This window comes from Mobula birostris, chromosome 5, assembly GCF_030028105.1.
Source record: "Mobula birostris isolate sMobBir1 chromosome 5, sMobBir1.hap1, whole genome shotgun sequence".
Lineage (NCBI taxonomy): Eukaryota > Metazoa > Chordata > Chondrichthyes > Myliobatiformes > Myliobatidae > Mobula > Mobula birostris.
The window spans coordinates 135,323,998-135,335,770 of NC_092374.1; the positions used below are offsets into that span (position 1 = coordinate 135,323,998).

Genomic DNA, 11,773 nt, shown 5'->3' on the forward strand with positions numbered 1-11,773 from the left:
GGTGAAGGTGAGTCCATGATGACTGACTGGGGAGTTGATGGAAGGTGGGGGCTAGAGGCGATGAATATTGGGATGATAGCAGTTGGTATGTGGGGGTGTGGATGGTAGGTGCAGGGCAAGGAAGGGATGTAGACAGTGGCAGCCTGTGTCGTTCATCCATGTGTTGAATTGGACCCACATGGACCATGACAGCTGGCTGCTCACCCTCCCACTTAAGAATGCTGAGGACTCGTCCAAGTCGCCCTGGATCCTGGCACCTGTGAGACAATGTACCATCTGGAAATTTCATTCTCGCCCACAGAACCTCCTGCCCATTCCCCTAATGAATCCCCTATCACCACAGCATCCCTCTTCTTCCCCCCCCTTCCCTTCTGAGTCAAAGAGGCAGAAACAGTGCCAGAGATCCAACTGCTGTGACTTTCCTCTGTTATTTCATCCCCCTGGACAGTATCCAGAGTGATATATCTGTAGTTGAGGGGAATGGCCATTGGGGTACTCTGCACTAAATCCTCCCTTCGCTGAAGCCTCGAAGAGCTAAAGCCTTAAAAACTCCATTCTAACTCTGCCTACTCTGACAATGGCCACTGTGCTTGCCCCTGCCTTCCTTTAATTTTCTCTTGCTAATGAACCCAAACACTGGTTGGTTTCTGGTCAGAGCTCCATTCTTGCTGCTGCGATCCGATGCTGCCTTTTTCTACTCGGTCAGTGGACCTGATTGAAACTCCCTCCTCTCGAACTTCTGATGTCCAGATTGATCGCTGGTTAGAGCTTAATTTACATAAGGAGGCAAATGACTTATTCCAAATTCTATTCCTTACATTTTTATATTCCTGTAAATATTCATTATCTTGCACACTTTAAAAATGTTAACAAATCCATGATTGAAAAACTAAGAAAGAAAGCACCCAATCTTTTTGGTGCATTTCTTCATAGGTTGCGGACTTGGCAACGAGGTCAGTGTCATCTGTGTGGTGAGAAGATTACCGATGAAGTCACATCAGCGTACAAATGCAGTTGTGGATATTATAATCATTTACACACATGGTGGGAGTCAGTGAAAGGATCAATAAATCCTACTTCCTTGTCTCACTGCTATAAATAAATGCTATGTATTTATGGAATATAATTTTTAAAAATAATTTTATCATTTTTCTTAAAAGAAGGGAGGGGTTGCATTGCTAGACCCATACAATAGCATTGTTGCACTCAGAGGGAATGAAATAAAGGATTCATCGACAAAGTCCATATAGTTAGAACTCAAAAATAAGGAGGTACCATCACTCCAATGGGTTTATTCTATAGACGCTCAAATAACTATTAGGGTCATCGAAGAGCATATATGCAAGCAGAATATGGTAAGGAGTGAAAAATCACATGGTTATCAATGTGGGTGACTTCAGCTTGCCAACATAGACAGCAAACTCCTTAGTGCATAAGGTTTAGTTGGGGCAAAATCAGTTACCTGTGTCCAAAGAGATTACTTGAAGCAGATTGATTGCAGGTAGTCAAACTGGAGGGGCTGTTATACTGTTAACTAAAACAGCATATATGATTAACAGGATATAATGAGGCTATACTGTTAGCTATAGCTGGAGGATGGGTACATAGTAAATGTTGCTCTTTTGATCAAAAAGCAAAATAGGAGTAATTATGGAAATCATAGATTGCTGAATTCGTCAGTGGTAGGGGAGCTAATGGTGAAGGTTCTTTGGGATATGATTTATGAGCACTTGGAAAACCATGGTCTAATTATGACCAAGTCAGCATGGTCATATTTCTTGATGTGTTGTGTGTGTGAGTTATATGTTATATACTAAGTTGTGCACTTTAGGCCAGAGGAACATTTTGTTTGGCAGTATACATCTGTACAGTTTAAGGTGGTGCTACTTTCTGGTGGTTAACTAAACAAGGAATACAATGAAATACTTTATTAATAACATTTTCTGTGTTTAAAAATACTGCAAATGAGCACTGCAAACAATGAAGAGGCGAGCGAAGGTGAGGCCGAGTCGAGTTGAATCATGCAGGTGCGAGGCAAAGTCGGGGTGAGGTAAAGGCATGTTCAAGGCGAAGTTGAGGCGAGTGGAGCAGAGCAAAGTCAGAGTGGAGGAAAGGCAGTTTTGAGGCTCATCTACCTGAACCAAGAGCAAGGTTTGATCAATTTGAGCGCCAGGCTGATTTGGAAAGGTCAGATATGAGCTGAAATGTGGTGGTGGAGTCTAGGCCTAGAGCCCGGGTCTTAGAGTGAGGAACGACTCGATGTTTATACAATTTAAATACTGAAAAGGCCGGGTGTTGGGACCAGAGGTGAGTGGTGAACCAGTTCTGTTCACTGCTTCCCAGTGTTTACTCTGCTCTGTGCTGCACTAAGGCTGAGGCTGTGGCCTACTCCAGCTGATTCAGTCTTCATGTCTGAAGGGTCACTTTCATTCTCAATGCTATTGCTTACTTTTATTGTTTGCATAATTTGTTTCTCCCTCTCACTCTCACTCTCTCGCTCTCCCACTCTCCCATTGTCCCACTCTCGTACACCTTCCCCCCTCTCCCCATCTCCCCCTCTCCCCTCCCCCTCTTCCCCCTTCCTCCCTTCCCCGTCCTCCCTTCCTCCCTTCCCCCTTTCCCCTTCCCTGCCCCCTCCCCCTCCCCCTCCCCTTCCCCCTTCCCCCTTCCCCCTTCCCCTTCCCCCTCTCCCCCTCTCCCCCTCTCTTCCTCCTTCCCCCTTCCCCCTTCCCCCCTCTCCCCCTCTCCCCCTCTCCCCCTCTCTCCCTCTCTCCCTCTCTCCCCTCCTCTCCCCCCTCTCCCCCCTTCCCCCCTCCTCCCCACATGCTGGGTGTTTGACAGTCTTCTTTATTTATGGGTTCTTTTGGGTTTTTTGTTTTGCAACTGCCTGTAAGGAGATGAATCTCAAGGTTGTATAATATATATGTACTTTGATAATAAATGTATTTTGAACTTTTGAACTTTGAACTTGAACTGTATCTTTGTGTAGAGCAGGTCATGTCTGACTGATCTGAGATTTCTTTAAGGAGGTGATAAAAGTAATTGATGAAGGTAGAGCAAGGATTTTAGTTAGGCATTTTGACAAGGTCCTGCCTGTTATGCTCTTCTAGAAAATCAGGATGCATGGGATCCATGGTATTTTGGCTGATAGGATCCAAAATTGGCTTGCCTATAGAAGGCAGTAATGGTGGATGGGGGTCTATGACTAGTGGTTGACCTTGGATCAAAAACATCAGAATCTATTGTGGCGTTCCACATTGTACTGGACCTCTGTTGTGGTAAGATGGGTGAATAAGTTTGCAGACATCACAAAGGCTGGAGGCATTGTGGATTGCATATGACTTAGCCAAAGGACATAGCAGGATATAGATCTGTTGCAGATATGGGTGAAGTACCAGATGGAATTTCATCTAACAAATGTGAGGAGCTGTACTTTAAGGGGTCCAACATAGAGGGAGAGTACACTAATACTGGCAGTATTCTAGACTGCTGATAACTGAGATATTTGGGATCCAAATAAATGGTTCCCTAAAAGTGGCCTGACTGAATGACACAGTGGTGAAGAAGGTGTTTGTTGGCATGCTTGCCCCCATTAGGTGAGGAATTAAGTTCCAGAGTCAGGAAGTTATGTTACAAAATATATTTATAAAACTCTGGTTAGGCCATGCTTAGAGCATTGCATTCATTTCTGGTGACCTCAGGATGTGGAGGCTTTGAGAGGGCGCAGAAGAGGTTTACCAGGATGCTTCCTGGTTTGGAGGATGTGCTAATGAGAAGAGGCTGGACAAGCTGGGGATTTTTTCTCTAGTGCAACAAAGTCTGAGGGGAAATTTGATCGGTGTATAACTATAACTTTGTACAAGATGTTATTGGTTTAGAAAGTGCTGACAAATCCAGGGCAAGCATTAAAAAGGGCCACTTTTCAACATAATTGTATAAGGGCTAAGAGAGTTGTAAAAGAGCGCCTGAAGGCTTTGTGTGTCAATGCAAGGAGCATTCGTAATAAGGTGGATGAATTGAAAGTGCAGATTGTTATTAATGATTATGATATAATTGGGATCACAGAGACATTGCTCCAGGGTGACCAAGGATGGGAGCTCAATGTTCAGGGATATTCAATATTCAGGAGAGATAGACATGAAGGAAGGGGAGGTGGGGTGGCGTTGCTGGTTAAAGAAGAGATTAACGCAATAGAAAGGAAGGACATAAGCCGGGAAGATGTGGAATCGATATGGGTAGAGCTGCATAACACTAAGGGGCAGAAGACGCTGGTGGGAGTTGTGAACAGGCCACCTAACAGTAGTAGTGAGGTCGGAGATGGTATTAAACAGGAAATTAGAAATGTGTGCAATAAAGGAACAGCAGTTATAATGGGTGACTTTAATCTACATGTAGATTGGGTGAACCAAATTGGTAAGGGTGCTGAGGAAGAGGATTTCTTGGAATGTATGCGGGATGGTTTTTTGAACCAACATGTCGAGGAACCAACTAGAGAGCAGGCTATTCTGGACTGGATTTTGAGCAATGAGGAAGGGTTAATTAGCAATCTTGTCGTGAGAGGCCTCTTGGGTAAGAGTGACCATAATATGGTGGAATTCTTCATTAAGATGGAGAGTGACATAGTTAATTCAGAAACAAAGGTTCTGAACTTAAAGAGGGGTAACTTTGAAGGTATGAGACGTGAATTAGCTAAGATAGACTGGCAAATGACACTTAAAGGATTGACGGTGGATATGCAATGGCAAGCATTTAAAGATCGCATGGATGAACTACAACAATTGTTCATCCCAGTTTGGCAAAAGAATAAATCAGGGAAGGTAGTGCACCCATGGCTGACAAGAGAAATTAGGGATAGTGTCAATTCCAAAGAAGAAGCATTCAAATTAGCCAGAGAAAGTGGCTCACCTGAGGACTGGGAGAAATTCAGAGTTCAGCAGAGGAGAACAAAGGGCTTAATTAGGAAGGAGAAAAAAGATTATGAGAGAAAACTGGCAGGGAACATAAAAACTGACTGTAAAAGCTTTTATAGATATGTAAAAAGGAAAAGACTGGTAAAGACAAATGTAGGTCCCCTACAGACAGAAACAGGTGAATTGATTATGGGGAGCAAGGACATGGCAGACCAGTTGAATAATTACTTTGGTTCTGGCTTCACTAAGGAGGACATAAATAATCTTCCAGAAATAGTAGGGGACAGAGGGTCCAGTGAGATGGAGGAACTGAGCGAAATACATGTTAGTAGGGAAGTGGTGTTAGGTAAATTGAAGGGATTGAAGGCAGATAAATCCCCAGGGCCAGGTGGTCTGCATCCTAGAGTGCTTAAGGAAGTAGCCCAAGAAATAGTGGATGCATTAGTGATAATTTTTCAAAACTCGTTAGATTCTGGACTAGTTCCTGAGGGATTGGAGGGTGGCTAATGTAACCCTACTTTTTAAAAAAGGAGGGAGAGAGAAACCGGGGAATTATAGACCGGTTAGCCTAACGTCGGTGGTGGGGAAACTGCTGGAGTCAGTTATCAAAGATGTGATAACAGCACATTTGGAAAGCGGTGAAATCATCGGACAAAGTCAGCATGGATTTGTGAAAGAAAAATCATGTCTGACGAATCTCATAGAATTTTTTGAGGATGTAACTAGTAGAGTGGATAGGGGAGAACCAGTGGATGTGGTATATTTGGATTTTCAAAAGGCTTTTGACAAGGTCCCACACAGGAGATTAGTGTGCAAACTTAAAGCACACGGTATTGGGGGTAAGGTATTGATGTGAATGGAGAATTGGTTAGCAGACAGGAAGCGAAGAGTGGGAATAAATCGGACCTTTTCAGAATGGCAGGCGGTGACTAGTGGGGTACCGCAAGGCTCAATACTGGGACCCCAGTTGTTTACAATATATATTAATGACTTGGATGAGGGAATTAAATGCAGCATCTCCAAGTTTGCGGATGACACGAAGCTGGGTGGCAGTGTTAGCTGTGAGGAGGATGCTAAGAGGATGCAGAGTGACTTGGATAGGTTGGGTGAGTGGGCAAATTCATGGCAGATGCAATTTAATGTGGATAAATGTGAAGTTATCCACTTTGGTGGCAAAAATAGGAAAACAGATTATTATCTGAATGGTGACCGATTAGGAAAAGGGGAGGTGCAACGAGACCTGGGTGTCATTATACACCAGTCATTGAAAGTGGGCATGCAGGTACAGCAGGCGGTGAAAAAGGCGAATGGTATGCTGGCATTTATAGCTAGAGGATTCGAGTACAGGAGCAGGGAGGTACTACTGCAGTTGTACAAGGCCTTGGTGAGACCACACCTGGAGTATTGTGTGCAGTTTTGGTCCCCTAATCTGAGGAAAGACATCCTTGCCATAGAGGGAGTACAAAGAAGGTTCACCAGATTGATTCCTGGGATGGCAGGACTTTCATATGAAGAAAGACTGGATGAACTGGGCTTGTACTCGTTGGAATTTAGAAGATTGAGGGGGGATCTGATTGAAACGTATAAAATCCTAAAGGGATTGGACAGGCTAGATGCAGGAAGATTGTTCCCGATGTTGGGGAAGTCCAGAACAAGGGGTCACAGTTTGAGGATAAAGGGGAAGCCTTTTAGGACCGAGATTAGGAAAAACTTCTTCACACAGAGAGTGGTGAATTTGTGGAATTCTCTGCCACAGGAAACAGTTGAGGCCAGTTCATTGGCTATATTTAAGAGGAAGTTAGATATGGCCCTTGTGGCAACGGGGATCAGGGGGTATGGAGGGAAGGCTGGGGCGGGGTTCTGAGTTGGATGATCAAAATGCACTGATGATGGGTGACCTGGAGATTTAGGGTGTTGGATAGCATCTTGAGTTGTCAGAGGTGCAAGTGCAGTACATTCCATAACATCCTGATCTGTGTCTTTTGATTGTGGGGTGCCTGCAAGTGATTCACTTGTTGCAGGATACTTTGTTCTGACTTGCTTTTGTACCACAATATTCTTGTGGCCGATGCAGTTGTGTTTCTGGTCACAGATAAACATTAAGATATAATAAGCACAAGAAAGTCTGCAGATGCTGGAAATTCAAAGCAACACACACGAAAAGCTGAGGGAGCTCAGCAGGTCAGGCAGCTTCTATGTAAATGAATAAATAGTCAAGCTTCTGGGCTGGCATCCTTCTTTAAGACTGGAAAGGAAGGGAAAAGTCATCAGGATAAAAAGGTGGGAGGGGGGTGAGGAAGGAGGATAGTTAGAAGATTTTAGGAGAAGCCAGGTGGTTAGGAACTATCCACATAGTTCTGTAAATCTGGAGGGCGAAGGTTTATGGTGAGGGGTAAGAGGTTTATAAGGGATCTGAAGAAAAACCTGTTCACTCATTAGGGTGATTGGAATCTGAAATGTACTGAGTGAGTGATGGAGGCAAGAACTCTCACAATGTTTACCAAGTACTTGAATAAACACTTGGATTGCCAAGTCAGAAAAGCCAATAGATCAAGTGCTGGTAAATTAGATGAATGTAGATAGGTACTTTATGATTGGCATGGACACACTGGTCTGAAGGGCTTGTTTTCCTTTGCTGTATAACCATAGTGAAACTCTAGAAATCCCTGTTAGATTAATTAAACCTCATCTCTGCAGACTGAATTATTGTTTAAGAGCTTAAGTGTTTTGAAGTAGTACTCAAATTTGTATATGTCTGGTTGTTATTATAGCCACCTTATTTTCCTCCATGGAACCCATAATTGTGGCCATCCAACTGTATGAGGAGAGCCCTAGTTCTTCTCCGGTGGCCAGACTATAGACTATAGGCAGCTACACTTTCTGAAACTTGTTTCTGAATGATTTTTTTTCTGGGAGGAATCCAATTCAACTCTAGCACCAAACATAAAAATACTTTTTAAAAATTGAAAACAATGTGTCAGGAGGGCTATAATGTGCCTGGTTAGAAGATGAGGTGCTGTCCTTTAAGCCTGAGTTAAGCTTTATTGGTACAGTATGAGAGGCTGGCAAAAGCAGAGAGTTTAAACTGTGCAGCAATGCCAGGCTACTGAAAGAACTTATTTTTGTAATAGTCTGCCACTTTAGATTTGGTCCTCCCATTGTGGAGAAGCCAGGCATGTGAACAACAAATGCAATATATTCATTGAAAGTAGTACAAGGATCCAGATTTGTTGGTCAAGAGTACACCGTTATATCAGTGATTTAGATGCGAGATTAAGTATGGCTACTGATGATCCAGAGCTCAGGGGACTGTGAGGAGGAAGCTGATAGGTTTCAAGGACTTACAGACAGGTTACGTGGATACACCTGGGGATGTCATATAATGTGAATAAATGTCAGATGTGAACTAAGCTATCAACTCAGGAAAAAATAGAAAGTTGGAATATTTCTTTGCCCCAAAGATGAGAAATCAAGAGGTTTAGAGGGAGCTGATTGTCCTTGTGTATGAATCAATGAAGGTTATCTTGCAGGTTCAGAAAATATAGGAAGGAAGACCAATAACATGTTTGTCTTTCTCCATGATGATTTGAATATCAGGAATCTTGCTCCAAATGCATGCAATCCTGGTGAGACTGCATTTGGCATACTGTACAGATCTTGTCTCCTGAACTATAGAAGCTGGTAAGGGATCAGCATGTAAATACCACCACAAAGAAAGCACAACAGTGCCTCTACATTCTTAGAAATCTATGTAGGTTTGACATATCTCAAAAACTTTGACAAATTTATATTGATACAGAAAATGACGGATACAGCCCAGTCCATCACAGGCAAAATCCTCTCCACCATTTGATGCATTTACATGGAACCTGTCACAAGAAAGAAACATCCATTATCAAGGACCCCTTACCATCTAGGCCATGCTTACTTCTCACTGTACCATTGGTCAGGAGGTACAGGAGCTTTAGGTCCCACACCACCAGGTTTGGGAACAGTTATTACCCTACAAATGTCAGGTTCCTGAACCAGTGTGCATAACTTCACCTCCACAACTCTGAATTGATTCCACAACTTGCAGACCTCATTACAATTTCTGTTCTCAGTATTATTTATTCATTTACTTAGCAAGCACAGTTTCTTGTACTGGCACATTGGTTGTCTTGTCAGTCTTTGTATATGTAGTTTTTTCATGAATTCTATTGTAATTCTTTATTTTCTTGAAAATGCCTGCAAGAAAATGAATCTCAAGACATTATATGGTAACATCTACGTACTTTGACTTTATTTAAGAGGATAAGATATAGATATTCACTCTGTCCTCTCTTTACACTTAATGTATCTGAAGAAACTTTTGGTATCCTCTTTAGTTAGTTAACATTCTTTCATATTCCATCTTTTCCTTCTTAATGACTTTTTGGTTGCCTTCCCACTAATTTTTGCTCTATTATATGCCTTCTCTTTGGTTTTTATGTTGACTTTCACTTCTCTTGTTAGCCACCATTGTGTCATCTTGCCTTTAGGATACTTATTACTCTTTGGGATGTATATATCCTATGCCTTCCGAATTGCTTCCAGAAATTCCAGCCATTGCTACAGTCATCATCCCTGCCAGTGTTCTTTTCCAATCAAATGTGGCCAGCTCCTCTCTCATGCCTCTGTAATTCCTTTTACTCCACTGTAATATTGATATAGGTCGGCTGGTGGCGTGGTGAGATCAGTGCTGGGCTCGAGAATGGAGGTTCCCGAGTTCGATCCAGTGACAGACCGTCCCCGTACGTGCTCTCCAACTGCGCTGGGTTGATGTTGAGCTCGCAACTCGGCCTCATAAAATAATACTGCGAAATGTCTGTGCGAGGAGTGGCGCCCCACACAGCCTTTCGAACTGCGCCTGGTAAGGCATGAAAATGCCCTACGTTGGCCTCTCAGGTCTGAGTCGACGTCATCATCATCATCATCAGTATTGATGCATCTGACTTTAGCTTCTCCTTCTCAAATTCCAGGGTGAATTTGATCATACTATGACTATTTTCCCCTAAGGGTTCTTTTACCTAAGCTCTTTAATCATTTCCGGTTCATTATACAACACTCAATCCAGAATAGTTGATCTTCTGGTGAGCTCTACCACAAACTGCTCCAAATAGCCATCTTGTAGGCATTCTAGAAATTCCCCCTCTTGGAAACTGATTTTCCCAATCTACCTGCATATTGAAATCCCCTATGACTACAGTAACATTGTCCTTTTGGCATGCATTTTTATCTCCCAGTGTAATTTATCGACTACAAATTACCCTGATGGGAGTTATATACAGACTCCCAAATACATTACCACTATTTTGGGGGTCTGTATATAACTCCCATCAGGATTTTTTCACCCCTACAGTTCCTTAGCTCTACCCATAATGATTCACTACCTTCTGACTCTATGTCACCTCTTTCTAGTGATATGATTTCATTTTTTACCAACAGAGCTATGCCATTGCCCTTTTAACATTGTAACACTGCCCTTTTGGCATGCATTTTCTATCTCCCATTTTAATTTGTAGACGACTTTGACTTTGATTTTGAGATATCTACCAACAAGGGAGTTCTGTAAAGGGTTTCTAAATGGATCACTGCTTTGGTGAATTTCTCACATGAGGAGAGATTAAACTCTTGTGAGATGCAGAACTAGAAATAGAAGGTGAAAGTTGCTGAGAATGTTTGAAAGGCAAAGGAAAGATAAAAAATATAAAAGGATTCCTTAATGTACTTGATGGAATATGCAGTATCTGTATGGAAACATATGACCTAGGGGCATATGGAAATGTTGTATTTCTACTGTTACAAAAATATGGCTTAAAGAAAGAGAAACACAAAATGCTGGAGGAACTCGGCAAGTCAGGCAGCATCTACGGAGGAGAATAAATAGTCATCATTTCAGGCTGAGACCCTTCATCAGGACTGGAAAAGAAAGGGAAAGAAGCCAGAATTATGAGGTGGGGCAAGGGGAAAGAGCATGGGAGTCAGAGAGCAATGGAGACCACAGAGGGGAAGTGTCAAAGAGAAGTTTTAACCTTCATCAGGGTAGACATACCTCGATGAGACGTCACAGTGGAGTGGCAAGACATAAACACAAGAGATTCTGCAGATGCTGGAAAGGGTCTGGATTGTATTTCTGGCTTAGAAAAAGGACTTTACATTCATGGTTACAAATAAGGTATAGAAGAAGATCAAAAAGGAAATGGGATTTGCATCAATGAGGCTGCATGAGTTGGATTAAAGGGGAAAAAAATAGATAGCATTGCTCTAGAGCTGGATGGGAGAGTAAACTGTGTAGCCCCTTGACCAGCATGGGCATGATGACCCATGTAGTCTACTTCTATAAAAATATTATTTATGTCTATTCTAAATTTATGATCTAATATTTCACTTTTTCAATGTTAGAGTTTATATGATTGATCTAATGGGCAAAACGATCGTCGAAACAGACTGGAGCAACTTGCCTGAAAGTAGAAATCTGCAACTTGAAGAAACACAGAAAGAAAGGGACTCAGTCGCTTAAAATGCCCTTTACATTGACTGCGTCTAATTGTTCAACTTTGCTTTGTTAAGGAGCAGTATCTGTTTTGTGTTTGTAGTTTTGCAATGCATTTTCCAGGTTAAGGAAATCTTGGTAATTTTTATGTTTCTTAAGAACCTGAAAAAACAAGTCCATGAGAGTCAAGTGTTAAAGGCCATATTAAAGCTTCTTTCCTCACCATGAATAATTTGTGTTTAAGATATAATTTAGTCTATTTTGTTACTAAATAAACATGTATTTAGCTGACCTTTCATATGCTGAATGATTGAACAAGATCTGTAGATCAATCAATCTCTAGGTTCAA

General features: G+C 42.1%; 1 protein-coding gene across 1 annotated transcript in view; it reads left to right on the plus strand.

Annotated features, from left to right (window-relative positions):
* The window catches only part of LOC140197333 (cilium assembly protein DZIP1-like), a 173,696-nt gene extending 162,228 nt beyond the window's left edge, over window positions 1–11,468 (plus strand). Inside the window, exon 15 of the mRNA XM_072257288.1 lies at window positions 11,334–11,468. Within this exon, the coding sequence (XP_072113389.1) occupies window positions 11,334–11,348 (15 nt within the window). The 3' untranslated portion in view covers window positions 11,349–11,468. The remainder of the gene's footprint in view (window positions 1–11,333) is intronic.
* The last annotated feature ends 305 nt before the right edge of the window (window positions 11,469–11,773 follow it).